This window comes from Leuciscus leuciscus (genome assembly GCF_965113295.1).
Source record: "Leuciscus leuciscus genome assembly, chromosome: 22".
Taxonomy (NCBI): domain Eukaryota; kingdom Metazoa; phylum Chordata; class Actinopteri; order Cypriniformes; family Leuciscidae; genus Leuciscus; species Leuciscus leuciscus.
Genome location: NC_138746.1, coordinates 10220204 through 10244535, shown reverse-complemented (window position 1 = coordinate 10244535; position 24332 = coordinate 10220204). Strand labels below are relative to the sequence as shown.

At 38.3% G+C, this 24332-nt stretch overlaps 2 protein-coding genes across 7 annotated transcripts in view; one reads left to right on the top strand and one right to left on the bottom strand.

Annotated features, from left to right (window-relative positions):
- Nucleotides 1-2629, bottom strand: part of cep170aa (centrosomal protein 170Aa) — a 46183-nt gene extending 43554 nt beyond the window's left edge. For 5 of the 6 annotated variants that reach the window (XM_082154228.1, XM_082154229.1, XM_082154230.1 and 2 more), the window contains exon 1: nt 2430-2629. The gene's annotated coding sequence lies outside the window, so the exon portion shown is untranslated. The remainder of the gene's footprint in view (nt 1-2429) is intronic. The other variant, XM_082154233.1, reaches the window with a different exon arrangement.
- A 280-nt stretch (nt 2630-2909) lies between these two features.
- sdccag8 (SHH signaling and ciliogenesis regulator sdccag8) overlaps nt 2910-24332 on the top strand; it is a 41174-nt gene continuing 19751 nt past the window's right edge. Inside the window, exons 1-14 of the mRNA XM_082154367.1 lie at nt 2910-3098; nt 3469-3615; nt 3794-3882; nt 4273-4389; nt 4550-4675; nt 4894-4983; nt 5079-5143; nt 5513-5704; nt 7312-7450; nt 7584-7736; nt 9426-9560; nt 10230-10346; nt 10550-10692; nt 22356-22470. Of these exons, the coding sequence (XP_082010493.1) occupies nt 3020-3098; nt 3469-3615; nt 3794-3882; nt 4273-4389; nt 4550-4675; nt 4894-4983; nt 5079-5143; nt 5513-5704; nt 7312-7450; nt 7584-7736; nt 9426-9560; nt 10230-10346; nt 10550-10692; nt 22356-22470 (1707 nt within the window). The 5' untranslated portion in view covers nt 2910-3019. The remainder of the gene's footprint in view (nt 3099-3468; nt 3616-3793; nt 3883-4272; nt 4390-4549; nt 4676-4893; nt 4984-5078; nt 5144-5512; nt 5705-7311; nt 7451-7583; nt 7737-9425; nt 9561-10229; nt 10347-10549; nt 10693-22355; nt 22471-24332) is intronic.

The following is a 24332-nucleotide window of genomic DNA, read 5'->3' as shown; positions in this document are numbered from 1 at the left end:
TTTGTTTTCTCTGGTCAGGTAGCAATGATTTAAAAAAACAAAACATTTTTTGTTGCCTTTATAGGCAGTCAAGTTTTATTGAAAGCCCATTTTGCCACTGTATACTGTATACTGAACAGTGTTCTGTTCAGTATCATAAATAAACCTTTACTCTGAGTCTGACTCCCATTAGGCATCTGCTGCACTTCAATTACCAGTTACAATCAGAAGACCAGATAGAAGCTGGGGACAAATAATGGAGCAAAAATACAGGTCAGAACTAAAGAGCAGGATTAAGCTAGCCAGTGGGCATACAGAATCCAGACTGGCCTGAAGATGATGCAATAGTCTGATCATCACATAGACAGCCATTTATATGGATTTGCAATATGACAGCATGACCCCCAACAAAAAGCTTAAGATATTAAATATTAAAAAATGCATACGCAAGGTTATTTTGTAGGGTTTATTATGGAGGGAAATGATCACTTATACTAATTCTCTGATACTGTTTTAGTAACTAATGCTGCAGGCATGCGATTCTCTCCGTCTTCTTTGTGAATCAACATTCAATTGGTACTTCCGTATAACAACAGGAAGTTCACTGGATTGGTCAGTCAACATGATCCAACTGAGGATATGATGCTGACTTATAAATAATTAATGATTTGGGGCCCGGGATTCACAAAAGAAAGATTTTCTTGTGAAAGCCCCAGACTCAGTGATATGGTTTTGGTCTGGGTCTAGGATAGTTGTTGCATTTTCTCTCTTAGTGGATTTAATCTCTGAGTCAGACAAATCCTGCATGTCTTATGAGCTATAAAACATCCCAGAAAATTCGGTCAAGTATCTGTTTTTCTTTGTTTCAGTGTTTTCTTTGTTTTATCTCAAGAGAAGAAATAATTAAAAGGTAGTCAAAAAAAAAGCTAAATAAAAACAAAAACATTGTCTACTACTGTGGCTGTGACAGTACAACAATTTTGCATTTTAGAACCCCCCAAAAAAGATGGACTGAAAACAGGATCTGGACCATGACATATTAACAGCTGGTTCATAACCTAGATTGCAATACTGGGGGGATTAGTAGTACAGACTAGTCATTCAAAATACACTAGAGGAAATGTGCAAAGCTAACAGTTAGGCCTGCACCCCAAAACAAAAAGACGACCAGGGTAAAAGCAAACACCATAACCATAACTGAATTTTGTGTCATTTTTGTTGTCACTGTTTGACATTAAAAATATATATATTTTAAAATTAAGTATGAGTAACTGAATAATTCACTAAAATCGGTTGCAAAAAATTACAGCTGTTCGGAATAATTCGTTTTTTTTGTTTCTCTACATATTAGATAATACAAAATTAAGCAGGGACAAACTAAAGGCATAGGCTACAACTTATGGCTTAAAATTGGTCCTGCAGAAGGAAAACAACTATTCATTTGATTTAACCTGCTCTCCAGTGGAGTTCAAAGAACAACTGAAATGTATGGACACTGAATATGTCAATATTATACACACACACACAAATGCTGTCTAAGTTGGCAGCTCAACTCACTAGGTTTTGAGAGACCGTCACTTTTAGGCTTCAAGTCCCAATAACGTACTTATAACAAACTCTAGGGAAGTAACAAATACCTCAGAATCCCTTGTTCAACAATTAATCTACACCATTTAGCAACAAACCCTATCACAGGACAGTTCACTGTCAAGAAGAATGGCTATTTGACACTATACAGTTTTCCTCTAAAACTAGACGTAGCAAAAATGTAATAACAAGGTATAAACATTTTGAATCGTTGAAAAGTGTCATTAATACTGCACTCAAAATATATGTAGGCCAGATGTAGCAGAACAAAACAAGAGCCTTTGTCAAAACAAAGGATTCTGCGCAGTGCCCTTCACAGTGTGCAGCAGTGCCCGGCAAATCATCCACATCTCTTACACACCCGAATTACAGTACTGAAATATTGTTGTTTTATGATGGTTCGCTGCGATGGAGAGCAAATATTAAGATACTAAGCAAGATGCCATGCGTTTGGGCAAACTGGTGACCAGTGCTCTTCGTGCCATAGTCAAACTCACCATTTCATTTATACACACATTAATACCTCCGTGTATTAGAACACACTAATACCATTACTACCTCCGTGTATTAGAATATCAATGAAGTACACACAGCGTGTGGTAAAAACACGCATAAAGACAGGCGGTGCTCGTGCTAGTGTATTCATTCAATGATAGAACTGGCTAGCAGTGTCCTGCTATTACATTTACGGTATCCTCCTGACCACACGATAAGATCAAATCCCAGGAAAAGCGTGCATTCTGTACACCTCAGGCGTATGGCATAATACGAAAAAATGGATTAATACGCTAGCTTTATTATAGATGCCTTATTGTTGTGTGCACTAAATATACGAATGGCTCTTTATAAGAACGCTCACTCACCCTTGCTCTTCTTTTTTCGCTGTCAGTTTTATCCCAGGCTTCAATGCAGCAGCTAAACGGTTTTTGTAGCCCAGCCCAGTGTGTATCCCCACGTCTCCTATTTGCCTCAGTTGCTCAGCAGCAATAACGTTATTCCTAACAAATAGCGGCGACATACGGCAGCCTGGAATCAGGCAAGTAGGAGGACAACGTTTGCAGTTCCAACACAGTCCGGTGGGCGTGTCCTAGTACAATGACTGATGTATAAAATCTTTTATTCAGAAGAACTTTGGACGTAAATATATATATATATTTTACAATAATAAGTATACTAAGTAACAATAATAAAATAATTAGTAAAAAAAAATTTTTGTATACAGTACAATAACATAGTGAGTAGCGGAAATGCCCGTCTTGTAGTTTTTTACTCCACTCTGACCTAGCCAATTTGATGTTTTAAAAAACTACAAGTCCCCGTTGTCTTTGCGTGGTTTACGGAAGGGCACCTCTGCCATGCAACCGTTGACGTCTTTTTGGACTACACTTTCAGTAACACTGAGCATGATAAATTGTGTGGAATATTCATAAACAAACATTATTGGCTTTATTACATGTTTCAGGCAACAATGAAACAGTCCATGGACTCAGACGAGGAGGAGGAATTAGGAACATTACAGAAGACATTGAGAGGTGACGTTTTTATAGATAGAACATATGAGGCTGCGTTTCAGCCTAGTGTTGCTCTCTCCACAACGCTGTAATATTGAAAATCATACTACAGAAAGCAAATTATGCGATGTTAACAGTTTATTCACACTTCAAGTGACCCCCTGACAGGACATTATCCATTGTAAACACTGGCAAAAATATCATTTGTTTTTGTGAAATATACTAAACCACTATTTTTGTATCTAACACAATTAGATACACAAATACTCAAACTTGTTACTACATATTTGACATTTAGCATTTACATTACAGGTTATTTAAGTCATGTTATCTTCTATATTCTTATTTTAAGCTATAAAATCAATGTGTATGTGTGATTTCAATGTTTAAGAGCGAGCCAACCGTAGTATCCAGCACCTCTCCAGCATGTTGGCCAGCCACAGCTCTGACTCTGAGTCTTCAGAACCAAAGCAGCAACAGGAGATGCTCAGTCCTCTGCTGAAAACCTCCTGTATGCCGGTTCAACAGAGTGAAGCAGGTACAGATCATGCTGGAAGAATGTTACTTTTTGATAAATCATCATTACGAAGGACTTCATGGCATCCTGCTGATTTTAATTGTGTATTAAAATCCAGTTTATGCAGAGACCTTCTGGATGAGAAGCCTTATTTTTGTGCAACTGCTTTATTGTTATTTTTGTTTTCGTTTTTTTTCAGTCAATCAGCTGCGTTCCTTGCTTCAAAAGCAGTCCAGAGATGCAAATGTTCAATCACCTTCTCCTTCTAAGAGGAAATTGGCAGGAAAGGTACTCTGGTTATTGTTGCTTACTCCAGACTTTGAGTTGATGAAAAGCTAATAAAAAAAGTAAAAAATAAAAAAATACAAATTGTATTTGCTTACCTGCATGTAAAGGTGACCATTAACTGACACAAACATGAATTATTGAAAATTATTGAAATTTTAACTTAAAACCTCATTGGCTACTTTAAATATCTTAGGTCAAAAGAGTTCGGCTGATAAGCCTCTAATTTGTTTAAATATTATCATTGCACGCTCCGTTTTTAGTGAACATCATATATTATATTATATTATATTATATTATATATTATATTGCTCTTATTTATAACTTGCACAATGTTAATATTCATGTGTACTTAAATAGCTAATATGTGAAAAATTTAATTGTGCTGTATAGCAAAGAGTCATAGATGAGGGCAGTAGCAGTCTGCCTGGTGTTCATGACTTGGTTCCAATCATCCACAATCAATCTGAGTATATTCAGCACCTGGAGGCTGAGGTCAAGTTCTGCAAGGTCAGTCATGTTAATTAACATGAGATATTATCTGTGAACTTAAGTCTTATAGTCTGAGGCTTGATAATGGGGGTTTCCTCAGTAGTCTTCAACTGGTCATGTGATTGCAGTTCTTTTGCAATTCGAATTTTACTTTGTTTATTGTGTTTCCTTTCTAAAGGACGAACTCCTTGGAATGAAACAGAGAGTGAGAGTGGTAATCGTGGAGAACGAGAAACTTCATGAGGAGCTTAAAGCAAAGGCGGTTGAAGACACTCTTAAAGAATACACATTTGCAAACAGCACGGTACTCTTTTCACTTGAGGCTTTTTGTTATGGTACTGATAGGAATGGCAAATTTGACACTATGATGACACAATTTATGAAAGTAGCTTGCAGTCTGCATACACACACAGTATAGACTTTTTGTATTGTTTTTAAATGTGTGCATAAAATTTTGTCTCAACGTCTCATATTCTGTGATTTTTATTTTGTTGCCTCTGTCCTCTATTTGATCATTTTCAGTTAAACATGGAGCTCACACCAGAAAAGACTTCAAAGCAAAGACTTGGCTCCATTAATCAAGCCGAGGACCACAAGTGGAAGAAAGAAATGGTATTTGTGGTTAAACATTCATGTAGCTGAAAATGTGACATGAATAAACGGACTGAATATGCAACAAAAGAGTGATTTCCATCTCTTTCTCTAAGGAGCAGCTGAAGTGTCTCTATCAAGCACAAACGGAGACCCTGGAGGCTCAAGTGGTCTCCCTGAAGTAAGTGGGCTTCAATCAGTGGCCAAGCCTGAAATAGTTTCTCCCTCTCTGAATCAGACCACACTAAAATACACTCTTACAATCTTATTGAATTAAGATTTTTATACATTTGCATTGGTAAAAAGTCACATAAAATATAATTTTAGTATGCATTCTGGAGTGAGAGCACATTCCTGATTATAAATGCCTATTGCTGAAAAAGTAGATTGCCTTAGTGTAGTTCAATGTGATGTATAGTGCCCGCTTTGCTCTTAACAACAGTCATTGTACTTATTGCGCATCTGCAATATTTGCACTGATGCTGTCCACCAATAGAAACAGTCAGTCATTATATATGCATAATGCAACAATCTGCATGTGTTTGTGAAGGAAAGACTTGGCAAGCATTCAGAAGGAATATGAGGAAACGAAAGAACGACTGAGGCACAAAGAAGCGATGGCTGTGGCGGTGGGCAGTGGTCAGCGTGTGGGTGGTCTGTGTCTGAAGTGTGCCCAGCATGAAGCGGTCCTGGCAGAGACGCACTCCAATGTCCATGTACAGAGCATTGAAAGACTCACTAAGTAAGTGTGTTTTTAGTGTTTTAAATGTAAGTATGTGTCTAAGACATGAATTATGATTTTTTTGTTTTGCTCTTTTTCCCCCCCTAATATTACCGTTCATAAGTTTGGGGTCGGTGAGATTTGTTAACATGTTTTTGAAAGATATATCTCATGCTCACAAAAGCTGCATTTATTTGATTGAAAATATAGTAATAACAGTAATATAGTGAAAATATGATTGCAATAATTAAAATAATTGTTTTATATTTTAATGTTTTAAAATGTAAATTATTCCTGATGACAAAGCTGAGTTTTCAGCACTCCAGTCGTCAGTGTCACATGATCCTAGAAATCATTCTAATATGCTGATTTGGTGCTCAAGAATCATTTATTATTATCATTATGAGTGTTATGTGTATTATCACAGTTGTGCTGCTAAATATTTTTGTGGAAACTGTGATATATTTTTTCCAGGATTTTTTGATGAATAGAAAGTTAAAGCATTTATTTGAAATAGAAATCTTTTGGAACATTATAAATGGCTTTACCTTTGATCAATTTAAAGGGATAGTTCACTTTGAAATTAATTTTTGGTATGTTTTAGCTTACCTCAAGGGCATCCAAGATGTAGGTGTCTTTTTTTCCGCAGTAGTTTCAATTTTGATATTTTTAGGTCAAACCGTTCTTGTCTGTCAGTCATATAATGCAGGTCTATGGTCACTGTCTCAAAGAGCATGCACAGAGTCCAAATTAAAACAATTCCCCGTCGTCCAAATTAAACAATTCCCCATCGTAAGTACACATTGATGGCCTAAGACACGAAACGAGCGGTTTGTGTGAGAAAACGAACAGTATTTATATCGTTTTTACCTCTTATACACAGCCATGTCCGAGTGATCTGATCTGACGTGTACGCAGACTGGTGCATAGATATATACACACTAGATGTCGCCTTGTCTACGGCAGTTCATTGGAACGAATGTCTTTAAGGCGACATCTAGTGTATATATCTATGCACCAGTCTGTGCACACGTCAGATCAGATCACTTGGACGTGGCTGTGTACAAGAGGTAAAAACGATCAAAAAAAGACACCTACATCTTGGATGCCCTTGAGGTAAGCTAAAACATAACAAAAATTAATTTCAAAGTGAACTATCCCTTTAATGGGTTCTTGGACTCCTTGCTGAAAAACAAGTATTAATTTCTTCTTCTTTTTTTAAACATACTGACCCCACACGATTTGAACGAAATTATAAGTATTTATAATTTAAATATTTTTTAAGTCACAGATTAATTGATTATTGAAAATTCTGTTAATTGCAGTCTGATATTTTTTGATAAACCAAATTTACATTTTGATTTTCAAACACACTGAATAACTTGAGAAATATTGATGTAGCAACTGCCTTGCCCTTGGAGTCAAACATCTGGGTTAATTAACACTGGTGGGCTCCTCTGACCACTTTTATTGATCTGTGTTGATTTAGTCAATTATTTTTCCTCACAGCAAGGTTGAAAGAAGTCTTGACTGGTCATGAAGCTAATCTGCTGCTTTCCTGATTATGTGTCAGATCAATGTCTGTTTTCAGTAACCTGATGAGATGCCCGTGTTTGTGTCTCTGTTAGAGAGCGGGATGAGCTGATGACCGTGCTCTGCTCTCTAAGGGCCAGTCAGACAGAGGCCCAGCAGAGAGAGTGGGCAGCCTATCAGCAGGTTAAACAGGCAGTGGAGATGGCAGAAGAGGCAAACCTGGAAAAGACAAGAGTATGTGCCAAAATGATTTGAATATGAGTTTTCACTGCTTTGCATGATCATAAATACTTATGGAGTACTGTGTAGACTAGAGATAGATATACTCATTGACCTTGACCTTCGGTCTGTCCCTGTGTACCTGCAGGCTCTGGTGCAGTGTGAGCATTTCCACAATGAGCTGACTAGACAGCGGGAGAGGCTGGAGAGAGAGCTGGCTTCTGAACAGGAGAAGATCTCCCAGGCCAGGGAGGCAGCGCGTTCAGAGAGCAAGAAAGAGAAAGAAGAGCTCGCCCAGACTGTTAGTTACCCTAATATATTAAGAAATGTTTTCTTACATGTATGCTGATATATTCAAATGACTAGTATGACTGTCTTTGTTCAAAAAGACTGGATGGTTTGACAAAGCTAGTTTATGCTGCCCCCTAGTGTCATCTTAATTGTGGCACACAACTACAATTTTGACGGATGACTTCAGATTAAAAAAAATAAAAATAGTAGGCATGATGTCAGAACCTGGAAGACTTATTCAGCACTGGTTTCCACAAGATTTTCCTAATGGGTTTTATAATGGGGTTATAATTATTATAATAATAAGGTCTGTAGTAAACATAACTTTACAATACTTGAATGTTTTGTTCTGCAAGATAAACTGCACACACTCACACCCCAAACATTCTTATCTAGTTATTATAAACATATGATTTTTTTAAATCAACATAACAGCTTCAAAATTCGTGTTTTCGATATGGTTGTGTGTAATTTACGTTGCAGAGAAAAACATCCAAGTATCGTCAAGTTATGTTTACCACAAATCTTATTTTACTTTTACACAGGAAAATCCCGAGGGAACCAGTGGCACATTAGTCTTCCTGGTTTTGATGTCATCTCTGCGCCACTGTATTCTGCACTTTTGTTTACTAATTATGAGAACTGAATTAAAGCTTCAGGTTTAAACCAAACTAAAGAGAAAACCTTAATTGTTCAAAATATGGTTTATTTCTTGTTGTAGTGAGGTCTAAAAATCTGAGACTACTAATAAGACCACTGTTTTGCATTCATATATTTATTTTTTATTAATTTGAAAGACAATTTCAAAGTGACTTACAAATGAGTACAATCCTACATTCTTTTTTTTTCTAATTCAATACATTATTACATTACAAATTATAGTAATTGCATAACAATTTGAATGAAAAGTTTAATGGTAAATTTGATTTCAGAATGTTGTATTATTTGGTTTGTGCCCTAATGACCGCAGCACCTCAGTGGCAATCTCCAGAAGTAAAACCAGATGATAATTTCCTCTAGAATGATTTGAGATGATCCAGAGCATCTTGAGCTTCAATTATGTGGCCATCTGCACAAAAAGTCACATGATCAATGTCACTAATTAACTTATTTGATTAGTGATCTAGAAATAGTGCAGGATGTAAAAAGAAATTAAATATTCATGCTAGTGCCTTATTATTGTTTCTTTGTTTGACAAATTTTACATTCTTAATACGTTGTTATTTTTAGATTTAAATATATCTAAGAAAAAAAAAATTGTGTGGTCTCTGCCCTTTGGGCTGCACTATACAAACTCAATTTAAGTGTATATGTAGAGTTCAGATGCAAAAGCCTCTAAGTGCCGTCTGAAATTTTCTTCTTGAATGATCATTTTTATCAAGCTCGTATATTTAAGTTCAGTAGTTTCACTTAAATGACAATTAATAGGTCATTTCCATTGCTATTTAAGTGAAATTACGGAACTTAAATATACAAGCTTGATAAAAATGATCATTCAAGAAGAAAATTTCAGATGGCACTTAGAGGCTTTTGCATCTGAACTCTTCATATATAGTCCTATACAGTGGTCCCAAAACCACTGACATTCAAGCCACTCTTGTATTTTATATAAAACCATTATATTATAATATAACTAATGTCACTAATCAGTTAATATCACTAATATAGCAAATATAATTGTATTGTTCCCAACTGTAAGGTGACCAGTCTGTCTCAGAGAGTGGCTGAACTGGAGGGTCTGCTGGAGAGGGGAGAGAGAGACCGGAACTCACTCAATGGCCAGCTGGAGGAAGCTTATAAGAAGCTCACGGCACAGGAAATGGACAGCAGCAAGGTACATCCCACTGTAAAACTTGACATGATTTGGTGGTGATAATGTTGTTTAGGGAGTCCAAAGGCCCGGATATATTTGCGCACAGTTGAGTGTGCAAGCCTTTCAAAGTATACGCCTTTGGACATGAGCGTGGAAAGACCCGTCCAGCGCGTGAACACTATCTAGTTGATTTTGTTTACAAGCGCTCAATTTGCACATTCGCTGTTGAGTAATTCAACAGTTTTATTAAAGTCAGAGTGACTTATTGTTTGCAATTTAATTTACATAATGTTATGTATGTTTGAGCACCAAGAAAACGTTTTAGTACAGGACTTTTGTTCTTTAGAATAAGATCAGGAATGTGCATAAAGAAAGCAAATGGTGTCAATTTTGCTTTTAGGTTCCACATTTATTTTAATGGCAAATTTGATCTTATAGGTTAATTGGTTGAGTCATCTTTGTATGGAAAATGTCCAGGCACTAGATGGCAGTAGAACTTTATTATTAGCTAATGAAGTTGATGCAGCAAAAGCTCTAGTATAAGTTTATGGAGCTGACAGAAAGATGCAGCAAACATCTCCTCAATGAATCAGTATAGAATGTGTAAATGAACTGTTTTCTCCTAAACAGTGGACAGGAGTATTGAAACTTACCTTGGATTTTGCATTAAGCCACATGTATGCTTGTCAGGTATGTGCGGAGCTGCGTTTTCTGTTGAGCCAAGCTCAGCTGAAGAAAGAGGAGGCAGAGAGAGAGGTGAGGGACATCAGCTCTAAACTGGGCCGCCAACTAGAACTGGTTGAGCAGGTAAGATAAACTTTTATCGGTCATACGGGGGAGAGTCTGCCATTTTTTTATCAACAATTTTGCAATTCACAGTGTTACTGGTACAAATTGGATTTACTTCATATATGCAAAAAATAAAAAGTTTTGATGAACAGTAAGGAATTGTTTTAGTGCCAAAATGAATAATGGCTTGGTCTCGCTCTCTCTCCTCTCACGGGCTTCAGGAAGTACAGAAGTTGGGTGTGGAGCTGAGCGGTTACCGGCAGCGTTTGGAGGATGCCCAAAGGGCAGAGGGCCGAGCCCGGGCGGAGGCAGCCGGCCTGGCTGAGGGGCTTAGCCGCGCCCAGCGCCAACTGCACCTCACCAGGTAACCCCCTTAATCCTATTACATGCCACAACACTGCGCCTGTCCACTGGCCCCAATGCAGTGCCAGCACGCCGGCAGGAGGGCACCCGCACTTTATTAAATCGCCACTAGCCACCGGCTGCCACCGCCACAGTCCACCACGCACCAGGAGAACGGGGCCGGAGAGAGGGGCACATACTGTCTCTCTCCATAACATCACTCAGTTTAGTAGGGAGTAAAGCTGAAATCAGTCAAAACTTCTGACAGGGTTTCTCCTAAGAACTTTATTATTAATCTGACGTTATTTGTGTTGTTCAGTATGGAGTAGTGCATATGCAGCCTCTCATGCATTTATAAATTTTCCACATATGTGCACATTTCACTCGTATTCGTATCCATGATAATGAGCTGGCGTTAAACATAAATGTATTTTGGTTGTTAAATTAAATTCACACCATTTAATTAAATCAAAAGCAGACCCTCTACATGGAGCTATCACCATTTTTTTTATTTTATCAGAAGATATTACAGCAAAGATGTTGTCTTATGAATCAATGCCACCTTTTGTGTTGAATGCTTGTTTTCATTTGATCATGCTTTGGACTTCTAATCTTGGATTTTATGTGCGTCTCGCAAATTTCTCCTCAAACTTTGATGAAAATCGTACCAGAGCAGGTTATAAGCGAATAAACAGTGTTTTTCAGTAACATTTGTTCAACTAATCCCAGTTTATTAGAAAGCAAATAGATTATAGCTCCAGATTAGGAAGAATAGATCACATTTAACTGCTCCCACCCTTATTATTATATGTGACAGAGAAAGTTTTTGCCACAGAAAGACACTTACATTGCCGTTAGATGCAATTTAACAGTTTACAAAAAATTAGTTACTGTCAGCAAAGCCCAAAGGAACGTTCTGTATCTTTAATTTGTTTTTTAATTGCTGTGTATATTTAGTGGCCCCAAAAAAGAATTTGGACACTGAAGTCACTTAAAAAAAACGTGTGTATGTTATTGCATGAGATCCAAAATTTCAAAGAACGTGTCATCTGCAAACAAATCATGCTTTTCTCAGAACTAACTTACTTTTAATAACTAAGTTACTTTTAATCAACTATTGTCGATAAGATGATTTTAGTGGATGTATAAAGTCAGTTCCCCTCAAGTTTACACAGGTGTCCAGTCAGAGTAGCTATTGTTAGTTAATCACATTAACTATGAATATGATCATAGTGACAATTTTACAATTACATAAGATACAAATACTTCATTTTGAACAGTGTATTGATCTTTTTGTGAAATGTTTTGCTTGAAAAGTGTGTTTGTGTTTCTAGATTGCCAGTTGGTTTAATATATTTTGTAATATAATGTACATTCATTTAATTTGTCACTTAAGTGTCCAAATATTTTGTGGTGCCGCCATATGTAGTAATTTTATTTATTTATTTTTAACGCCTGATATTTATAGTATTCAACTTCAGTTAGAGCATGACGTAAATTACATTTTCAACTTATACATTAAGCCTTTATTTGTTCTGTATTATCATACTTGATTTTCTCTCTGTTGATTGTGTACTGGCATGATGTGTCACATACTAACTGCTCAGTGACCGCACCACTGAAATCACTAGTACAAGACTAGAGGATGGACAACAGTACAGGGCAGAGACTACTTCACTGGCATATGTCAATTACACCATATATATATATGGCGTATATGTGTCCCTAGTTAGGAATCATTGTCTGTTTGGGCTTTGTGACATTTCTCTGCCCATTGAATGATGGCACAATGAATCCATCCATTTCCATGTTTTTGTGGATGTGTCCCACCCCAGCTTCAAGCGTAGGTAGAGCTGAAGCCTCAGTGGGTTTGAATGGCACTGGGGTCTCCATTCCTCTTGAGGAAGAGGAGATTTTACAGCATCTGCCACAGAGCTGCACAGCTGCAGAGGAGGGACAGCATCTGTTCACAAGGGAATTCAGTACTTAAGTATTAAGACTCGGTCATGTATTGTTTATAAATTACCATAAAGATTCATGCTGTTGCAGAAATATTAGAGAATAATTTGAGTCATTTGTTTACATTTGGAAAAGTACCACTCTGCATGAAAATGATCCAGATGGTTTTTATGGAGTATAGATTATTTGCAACAGCAGGTCTAGATAAACTCTTGCATTTGACGTTATTACACAGCAGATGAATGTAGTCCTGCATTGTTAGTTCAGTACACCTTTTTAATGTATATTTATGTTGACACTGCATTAGTTTAGTCTGCGCTATGCAATTTTTGTGTCTTGATCTATGAATTCATTCAGAAAACAGAAAAAGGCAATTTATCCAAACAATAACTTCAGTACATCTCTGTGATGATGATGTTTTCAGTTTTTGAATTACATTTATTTTTGATATGTTGGACATAATTAAAAAAATGTCAAGCTAAATCCGCCCTGTGGTCACAGTGATCCAAAAAGTCTGAAATTCTTTGACATTTTGAAATTCTTTAGCATAATTTTGTATTATTATTTCTATTACGGAATCATAGCAAGAGTTGTAGCAAAACAATTTTCACTAATTTACAATATTAATAGTATGTTGGAGAATTGTTCTTTAAATCAGTCAAAAAAACTTCCTTGGGTGTAACCAACAAGTAGAAAGCCATTTGCTGTCATGTGACAAGAAATTCACAAAATAAAACCTATTTAATTTTTTTCTTAGTTTTTTTTTTATGAATAATAATTGTAAAGATATGATTGTTAACAGCTTTGGGTTTACAGTAGTACATATGAAAGCTCTATATAAATGCCTCATTCATTCATTCATTCATTCATTCAACACAATTACTTGAGAAGCACTGTGAACTAGATTTTCTTTTAAATCATTTTATTGACTGCATCGTGGACAGAGATGAACAGATGAATATTAAGATGCTTATCTAGTTATATATTTTGATTATAAATAGAGATTTTGTTGTCTTTTGACAACTTTTGTTGTTAAATCATTGAAGAAAACTTTGTGTGAATATATTACAGCAGATCACTTTCAAGGGGGCCAGTCCATAATTCGGTTTTTTGATCTGAGCATTATTGAAATGTAAGATTTTGCAGTGATTAAATGAGGCTGAATTAACATTAAAAAAAAAGCTTGGCCAGGATGCTGGCCTTTAAACGCTCTCTGCTTCTTCTAGATGAGACAACAAAATGGCCTGCTGAAGATCAGAGTGGTTAAGCTGCTGACAGGCCCTGCTTTTGGCAGCAGAGAGTCTTTTAGCCACTGTATGCATGGTGTGGATGTGGACTGCCAGGGCAGGTTCTTTGGGCCAGGCGTAGTGCACAGATGCAGCAGACATCTGTGCATTCTTTCTCTCTTCCTTGAGGCTAATCCCTCTTTTTCCCATCTCTCTTTTGTCTTTACTCTCCTACACCACCTTTGCACGTAGATAAATGCACATGTACCGACCTGCGGGGGTCCCTGTGACTGAGCAGCCCAGGGGGCGGTCATGTGGGGACCCCCTCTGTGTCACTTCCCCTTTGGTGGGTGCTCATACAATCAGGACCTCTGAAGCCAGACTTTGACTTTTCCCGTTCTAGTCTCACAGCTTGGATGATCACAGCTCCCACCAAAAGGATGGGCAAAGCAGTTGTCTTTTGGTTTTTTCAGTTTTTTCTCTCGTTCTGGCCCCCAGGCCCCCCGTGCACATGCTGGGGAGGGCCGGCGGCTCCAGTATTGGATCATCAGCCAGCTGTGCGCTGGGCAGCAGAGGATCTATCATAATCCTGCCGCTCTGTTCTCTGCCTTCTGACGGCTTTGAGCCCAGGCTTTATTCGGTTTGTTTGTTTGCTTTTGTGCGCTCGTGCCTTTTTGTCATCCCTCCCCCACTCCTTCTTTCTCGTGCACCCACCCTCCCACCTCCCAACATTCGGCAGACCCCATAGGGTGTGAAAATAAAGAGAGAAAAATGTGCGACGGTATAAAAAAAAAAGTTGCCTTGTTTTGCCATGCCGCTTTACCAGCCGCAACAGATTTTCCCCTTTGCTTTTCTGTGTTTGCTGGAGTTCACTGTGGTTTGGAACAGGACACAGGGGCTCACTTTGTTCCAAATTCCCTCTCTTCTTCAGCAACTCAAAATTTTGCAAGCAAGCGGTGACGCTGGCAGCAGGGCTTGAAGTTTTGATCCAACAAGAACCATGTTGCGGTTTGTAAAGGAGAACCTTCAGGCATAAGTATGGATCTGAAAGTAGGAAATATTCACAACTTCTCTGTCGAGAGCTTAGCAGAGAACCTGGCCCTCTGCGCACAGTAAACCCTCATACTCAAAGCTACATCCACCATATTGGCTAGTGATTGGTTAATCGGCGCTGTTGTGAGAGAATTATAAGAAAAGAGCCTGCTAGAAGTTTTGGGGGATATGAAATGATCAGCCTGGTCTCTCTTTGGATTATCTTTGTATGTGAAGTGGAATTATTTGAGCAAAAGGCTTGATGGTGCTTGATTGTCCACGTCAATAAGGCCTCATTGTGAGCTATGAGGGAATCTGGCTTATATTGACATCTGTGCTTTTTGCTGAACATGTTAAACATGTTAGCACAGAGGAAGACTGGACATATCCAGACTTTTGTTTTGTTTCTTTTTACTTTTATTTTGTAAGTTGTTCAATGGCATGATGTTTTTCTTGTCCTATTCATTTGTAAAAAAAAAAAAAAAACATTTAAAAGTGCAACAAAAAAGGATATTTTTTGAAGGGCATAATGTTAAAAATGTAAGGGTTATACAATTGTCCTGAAATCATAATGAAGAAAAAAGACATTCCTGGCATCTTAAAATATCAGATAATTGAACCTTTTCAAGGTTTCAAGGGCAAGGTTAATTCAGGTTGTAAAGTGTCATGTGTGAATCGCCAAAAATGTAATATTGTTTTGAATTAATAAATCATTATGTTTGTAAGACAATACCTTAAAACATTAAAAACTTAAAATATAACTTAAAATGAGTACAATCACATGTTTTGAAGATGTAAGGACATTTTGAGTTTTAACTTGATGGTTACACCACATTTTTATTGAATTTAAACTTTTCTTGAAAATGGCAGAAACTTTTTTTTTATACCACATGAAACCAACATTAATTAAAAAAGGAGTATATTTCTAAGAAATTGGCATGTATTTTTTTTGGTCATGGACACGACAGTCTTGTATGTCATTGACCCAGAACTCTGGTTTTTGGGGTGTGTCATTGACTCGTCCTCTCACTAAGTTCTTGTGCAAACTAGGCAACAAGAACCGTGAGACCAACTGCAGTGTTGGCATTAAAAAAGTTGTTCATCCCACCCCCAGAATTCCATTAAACTTTGCACGCCTCTCTGCTTTCCCTCGACCGTGTGTGAGCGCGTGGAGGATGACAATCCCCTGAAAGGTGGAGAATCGGAAAATGAATAAAAGAGGGAGCAGATGCAGCCCCATGCCAGAGGGAGGCTGCCGCGGTGAGCAAAGTCTGCCGTGCCACCAAACTGCTGCAAACCAAGTCGGCGGGAAGCGCATGTACCATCCGACAGCAAATAAAAGAGCGTAGCCCGCCGCCCCTTGTCAGAAGTAGTAGCAAACGAAATGGGGGCCGCCGCCAGCCAAGAGAAGCCGTGTTAGCGCTTTGGGGTGAGTGCGGGCACGGGCACTGGCAGGTAGCGGGGCGGTGTGCACGGTGCTGGGCGGCAGCCATCTTGTTGGGGGAGCAGATGGCGATGGGGCATGGAGGGGAGGGGCTGCTTAGCAGAACTAATCAGACAGTAACGGATGGGGCAGCTGGGACCGCTGCCGGCCATGCGGGAGAGTGCCGGCGAGCCGCCCAGTGAGTGTCATGATGTTGACAGTGGTGTGCCCGTTGGCCTGGGATGAGACCTTGCCACGTCTTCACGCCTCGCCGGCAGGGCTGCTGGCCTCCGGCTCCTCCTCCACTTCACACGGCAGAGGGCAAGAAGAGGGCTTTTGTCTTTTGTTATTCTCAGCATCTTAGAGACGACATTGCAGTGTTAGACTTAGTTAACTTGGGTCACGCGGTATAGCCATGTAGCAAGCTTAATTGGTCCAGAAGTTGGTCCGTCAGATATCAAGTGATACTTTTAAGTGCACGTTTATGATTGAAATTTGTCTCTATTGTATGTTTGTCTCATACTTAAAACCTCATCTTCTTTGGAATTGGAAAACAAAATTACTTATCCATTTTTTTCCACATTAATTTAACATATTTTATGAACAAATTAATTAATCTCTCTCTTGCACAAGCCAGTAAGTTAAAAATTGAAGATTCACTCCAGAACAGAGGAATAAAGTACGACAGAAATTGTTATTGAAGAGCATGTAGAATATGGATACCAAACTCAGTGAGTTTGTGTCATATTTGCATCGATCAGCAGTGACTTCTCCCCTCCCCTTCTTCTTGTCCATGCATTATGTTTCTCCACTGGCCTATAAGACCAGATGCAATGCCAGAGGCTATGCCCCTCAACCAAGCAAACTCTCAACTCATTGCCAGCAGTTTGCTCCATTATTTAACAGTGTAACCAAGTTCAAGGCAATTACATATGTGTCATTTATTTACAGGCCCCTAAGAGGACAATGTAGTGTACACAAGAGAACACACACTCTCGTTTTGAATACTGCAGCTATAGCTAGTAGTGTTTGCCAACAGAATGCATATGTTTGAAACACTGTGCAATTTGCACAGAGGGGAAAATATGTTCAAACATGGCACATACTTTCCATTAAAAGATGAGCATTGACAGTTACAATGACTGTGATTTGTAAAGAATTCTTCATAATTAGTCAAAATGTTTCACTGAATATTTTTATATTTTGCAGCTATGGCAAGTCACTACTTCTGTTACTGTTATCTTGGTGTGTGCTATTTGCGGTGATGAAAATTCAATGTGGTTCCAGAATTTAATGATCAATTATCATTGCTATAGTAATACCCAATATAGCATAATTTATGTAAACATATGCATTCATTCCTTATAAAAATATTGATCTTGAGATATTTTCAGTTGTAACAATCCACAAAATTAATTTGTAATTTGTCCCTCTAGTTACATTTCATGGCTTGAGGACATTTTTGAAAATATGAATATGTATTGTGTGTTGTGAATGGCTCAATATTTAAATTAAACCTTTGAAAAATATTGGATAAGAAAGAGTTTTTTTTTTTAAAGAAATTAATATTCGCAGGATGCATAAAAATGGCATCAATAAAAGACATTTTATAATGTTACAAAAGATTTCTATTTCAAATGTTTTTTGTTTTTACTTTCTATGTATCAGAGAATCCTGAAAAAAATCACAGTTTTCCACAAAATATAAAGCAGCACAACTTTTTTCAACATTGATAATAATAATACACATTAAAATCTGTAATAATAAATAATTAATATATCATGCAATCTTTCACAATATTAATGTTTTTACTGTTTTTTGTTTTGTTTTTTATCAAATAAATGCAGCTGTGGTGAACATAAAACACAGAAACTTTTGAATGGTAGTGTATTTTATACATTCTTCATCTTATCCTTCTGTGAAAAATCATCATTTGCAAATCAAACTATTTGTCAGAGCAAATATTTTTACCGGTTAAGTTATAGTCAGAAAGTTTCAGCCCTTAATCATATTCATGATTAGAAATTAATTCATTGTAAATGTTCAACTTGAAACTCCCAGTCCTACTAAAACTATATGTCCGTGTGTCTTGAGAGCTTCTCCGGTGCCGTGGCCCAGCTCTGTGTCATGATGGTACAGGACAGAATGTTGCCAGTCCCCAGGCAAAGTGGGAGCAAATCTGTCGGGTGCAACTGTTCTCACTTGGGCCAACTCTGCCCAGAGAAAGTGCCCTACTTACTGTTTCTGGAAGCTGGGTTGTTCTCCTTCTTTTCAAAGTCTCCATTACTTTTTTTTTTGTACCACAAGTGCAATTTCAATAATAGACTTCCATCTATTATTATTCCAATAGCTTCCATATTCGCAGTAGCTGGGGCAAGAGTGCTGATTTTTGATTAATGGTGCCACATGTGTGCTTAGCTCATTGGCTGAGCTGTATCTGAATTTCTTCTCACTTTTGGAGAAGGTTTAATCGTATTTCCTCAGTTTACCCACAATGCATAATTTTTTGTGTAATCCATTTGTAAGGTCCAAATTCATTTTCAGTAAATTTATATTAACATGCTTAAAGATACTGTATAAAGGTACATATCATAATGGCTTTCTCTCTCTCCATCTACTCTCCAGATGGCATAAGGAGTCCATCACAAAGCGGGCGTCATCCCACAAAAACATGCCATGAAACAGGAGTAGAAGAGATGGGCACAACCCTAAGACCCGGCAGCCCAACACCCTGTTGGGTTAAAAGCGCTGTTTGTTATGCTTTTTGCCGGCCATGCGCTTTTTGTGGGCACGATGGGCTTTTGGAGAGCGTGTTTGGTGTGTGATGGAGGGATGATGAAGGCAGCATGATTTAGTTGGGCCTCCTGTGTGAGGTGACACGGGTGGGGGGTCTGGCACAAGCCCCTCCAGGTCAGCCCGAGCTGTGGAAATGCGTCATTTGCTCAGAGCGCGAGCCTCAACAGCGCTGTCACAGGCTGTTTCACCCAGGGATAGCGCTCTGTCTTGTTCTCTTCCTCCTCCTCATCTTTATGCTTTAATTTCTGTCCAGTTTGTGTATTTTGTCCCAGAATGCACATCACAGAAGCCTCTTAAATATTTTTAAACTTATGTTTAGTTCATACTAGGATCGTTTAAAGGGGTATTTCCCTCAAAATTCTTATCAAAGTCATCAGTCATTATTGTTATTCACTGAAAATCTTTCTTGACAGCTTTGGTCACCATTTACTTTTATGAAAAAGAACAGCTTGGAGATTCTGCTAAACTTTTCCTTTTGAGTTACAAATGAGAAAGAGTGATATGAGAAAAACAAATATGTTTGGAATTACATTTCTGGATCATTTATTTGTAATTTTTAGATGAACTATCCTTTTAAGCAAAGATGTTTTTGTTTAAGCTATTCAAAAATCCAATATTTTTTCTATATTCCTGTCGAAATTAAAATCCTGTTCAGTATCATAAACACACATCTAAAATCTAATTTCTTGACCTACTCTGAAAACATGGATATTTATTCAGCATATGTAAACACATCTCAGCTTCCTCTGTGTGTGTTTTCAAATCACAACAGATTCTCTACAGATACATAAGAAAAAAATTTTTATAGTGATTAGTTGGTTTGTTGATAGGGGTGTCTTATAGAAAGGGAGGGGGTTGTTTGTAAATTGGTGGCGTCTGCAATTCGTTTTGCCTCTGACCTTGAGGGGGTTTTGCGCTTCTTGAAGAAGAAAGCAGAAGCTGGCGGTAAACAAAGTTCACTTCTGACAGATGGATTGAATGACAGAGAGGTTGCGAGTGCCAGAATAGCCCTGGCATCCGAGGAAATGTTCAATGCGGTCCAACAGGAGAGGAGGTGTGAACAGGTGCGGGGCTGCTGAAGGAAAGGGGACCAGATGGAGGGAGCCAGAGCCAGTTTAGTTAAAGGAAAAAGGGTGGGAGGGAGCGGGGGGGTAAATGAAGGGTGGGTGTGGGGGGGGGCGATACGGTGCGAGCGATGGAGAGGCTGACGTGCACGCTAATAGAAGCGGTTTGGATGTCGTGTAAATATAGAGTCTGCAAGTACCACAGACGAGACACGGGCGGCTCAGGTTGGGCCGTTTCATTCGCTCCTGGAGGGATGGGGGCGAGCGTGTCAGTGGGAGACAGGAAATAGGAGTGCGATTGACACTGAACGAATGCAGCTGAATAAATGCTATAAAACATCTGAGTGTGTTTGTGAGTGTGAACATGTTGCAATACTTCCTGTATTAGCATGTCAGCCAAGTTTTCTTCAATATCTTAATAGCAAAATATTTCTATACTTTTTTTGCATACGTTTTTGAACATCATTTAATATCCTTTTAAATTGAATTGAAAGTAAATTGCCTGTTAGAGCTGAGTGTCATCTTGAGGACTGTCTAACTGTAATCACAAAACCGGACTGAATGTTAAAATGCCAGATTAGCGCCTTCTGTCCATTTCCGTTCTTACCCCGCAGTGCAACCTGTACTTTTTTTTTACTTTTGAAAGTTTTCCTCTCACATATATTAACATACAAACAGTGGCAAGTGTCCTTGTGTACTGTTGAGTGCTCATGAAGCCAAACGGCTGACTCCAATTTGCGCACATTTTAGGAACGGTAGCATTTGGTCATTTTTGGCGTGGGATCACGGAGCACCACAGGGTGCTGCAAACTCTGCGCTCGAGCGGTCTGTGGTAGTCCAAATCAAATGGGCAACAGCTTGAATAGTACCCACTTAGGCAGCCCTCGGCCCTCGCGCTCCACCAGCACCCAGCTACGGAAACTACTTTCCGTGGCTCGACGCTGCTCCCTACCAGGCAGACCGACCAACCCGGCTATGGCTCCTAACCGGAGAACATTAGGCCTTGCTCACATCATTACCAGCAGTGAGCAAACACTCACTGACCTGCCATTGTAGGGTGGCTGGAGAGAGTGCGAGGTGAGTCAGAGATTTCTGACCTGGCTTCGAAACTCTTCATGCCCGTGCAAACACATTTGAGACGGATGGCATTTCAGATTTAAATTGGCACAAGTGAAACAATCAAGGTATTTGTTCAAAATGCATCCAGAAGTTTTTACTACCTAAACATACATCTTATATAAACAATACTTTTTTGGTGGTCTATATTTTGATGATGATAAAACTGAACTGTGATAATAATAAGAAATGTTACCTGAGTACCAAATCAGCATATTAAAAATAATTCCCCCAAGCCCAAAAAAATAAATGCAGCATTGGTTTCACAAACCTTAAAATGATAATTCATTCAAAAATGAAAATTCTGTCAATGAAACTCACCCTCATGTCTTCCAAACCTGTATGACTTTCTTTCTTCGGTGGAATCATTGAAGGAATCAGCTAAACTGAGGTGAATCAAAATACACTACTCGCATGCATTTTAATTCATGTATGTTTGTTATTTTGTGGTACACTGTATTTTTTTTTTATCTCATCACATTCAGTTCAGTCAGCGAACACAGTTCTGGAAATACAATTTCATTGGCGCCACTGAAACACGGCTCAGGAAACACTGGATCCTGAAATATTTCTAAGATTATTACATTTAGCAATGTTTGATACTTGGCTTGGTACACTCACAATTCCTTATTAAATCTACATGTTACATGTTATTTTATATTTTTAATTGATAGTACTAGAGTACATATAAATCAATCTATGAAAATGTCAAATTATATTATTTGTGTACTTAGCAATCAATGCATGATAACTCCTCTGTTCCTCTGCTAGCCACATGCTACTTTAAATATTCTTTGCCTTTAGATACATAAAGTTTCGAACTCGTTGGTGTCCACAGTATCTCGCTCGAAGGCCTCTCGCTTAGCCAACTTTTTCCCTAAAGTGCTCACGGTAACTTTCTGGCGGTCTCTCTCATGCTAATTGGTCGACAAACACCCGACCCCCCCACTCCATCCACACCCCCGCACCCCAGTGAGTGGCTGGGCCCCCTGGAAAGCCACAGTAACAAATGGCTGGCTGTGAGGCCTTTGTGAGCCCCTGCTGAGCGCTGGTGTGGATGGTGTTTTAGGCCGCTGTTCAAGCACAGCGGGGGCCGAGCGCTCTCCCCCTGCTCGCTCTCTCTCACACAGCTCTCGCAGGCGGAGCGCCTTCACACTCCAGACGACAGCAGGCCTGCAGAGACGGTCACTTCTCCAGCTACATTCCAAACCCAGTGTGCGAGAAAAGTTTTCAGGCTTCACTGTTAATTAACACACTTTGACTTGAGTTTTGTGGGTGTTTTTTCTTTTCTTCTCGTCTTACTTTCTTTGGCCTGCATTATGTCTGCTCTTTTTTTAGTGTAGACTATGTATTTTATTCATGCTGATCACTTACGTGATGCTCTTCAACCTGGCAGTTGAGTAAAGAACGTGTGCTTTTGTTTCCACCTTAGAGGTGCTTTAACGTAGATCTGTTGATCAATGTTATATCTAATCGCAGATATCATTGTGTAGTATGTGACACGTTTCTCTCACTTTTGTCTTTCTGTCTGAGAGTCAGAGTCAACAGAGCTCTCTTTGCATATCTGTAGGAAGGATTATTGCCAGTGTGTTCCAGTAATTGTGTAGCGCAGGTGAATGAAATCAACATTGCAATAAATGAAGTGATACGTCGGGTGTGATGGTATGGTAAAGTGACAAGATGTAGTGTGACGAGAGATGTGTTGATGTATAATGCATTGTCTATACATTAGATTCAAAATAAACTTGTTGCCACACCTGCCATACCGGGTGAATTGAGTAAATGGATCAGCCTTAAATGTTTCTTACCGACCGTGCTGTATTTTGATTAAAAAAAATTATTTTCACTTAAAAAAAAAAACTATTTTTTGCCACTAAGAAAAAAATGTTCCTTGCATGTTTGTGGCAAAATACCATTGTGTCACTCGTAGCGTCATATATTCCCCAGTCTATACTGTATGTGAAATGCTGCTACTTATAAAAAAATTAATGTACACATTTTGGTGACTTAATATAATATTCCTCAAATGTTATGGCAAATTAAGCTCTGGAGAACAAAAAAGGGTTCATCTACAGTAATTAGGAACAGACAGAAGCTCCATGTTTGGAATGATCAGAGAAGGGGGACTGTGTGTACATTAACACTTAACACTTCCTTCATTATTAGACAGATAAAGTACCAGCGAGGCTCAGATTATCTTTCTATGCATTTTGTTGTCATTCCTAATACTGGCCAAAGGCCAGCCCAGTAGGCTAACTTTTTTATTTAAACTTATACTCTTATTTGATGTTTGAGTGGACCCCAGTATGATAGTTCTGGTCCAGGATTTTGATTTGTCAGAGTAGTATCAGCCTTGACACAAAAGACATAGAGGGATTTAGTTTAATATATAATATTTAAATTCTGCCAAATATTTAAATTCTGTCATAATTTACTAATGTCGTTCCAAACCTGTATGACTTACATTAACCAAACAGTTTTAGTGACCACTGACTTCCATTGTATGGACAAAAAAACCACTTACAAAATAAAATAAAAATTTTGTAAAAAAAAAGTTCAAAAAAGTTCTACAGAAGTTCTCATACTGGTTTTGAACGACAAGAGTAAATGATGACAGAATTTTCAAGTGAAATTTTGTGTCCTACATATTTTAATTGTGTTGATTTAATTAATTTTTTTTGTGCTGTTATGTTTTTGCATATTGTTCCATACAGCACGTTTTTTTTTAAATCTTATTGCGTAAATGTTGTAAATGTAATTGTGCAGAAACAACTATCAGTAATTTAAAGGTTGATTTTCCCCAAAAACTATTAACTGTGACTCTTTCAAAACATTGTTCTGTTTATATGAGCATTCCTATCCAGCCCGGCACAGCAGTATTAGTTCAACCATTGCTGTGAATTTGGGGCGGGACTGTCTGATTGTCTGACCAATGACAGAGGGGAGTGATCAGGAAACCTGTTTGAAAACATGCATTTTGCAGTTCCGTTTGGTGACACTAGTGGCTTTCTTCATGTGTATCACTGATCTACATGTGTATCTCTCT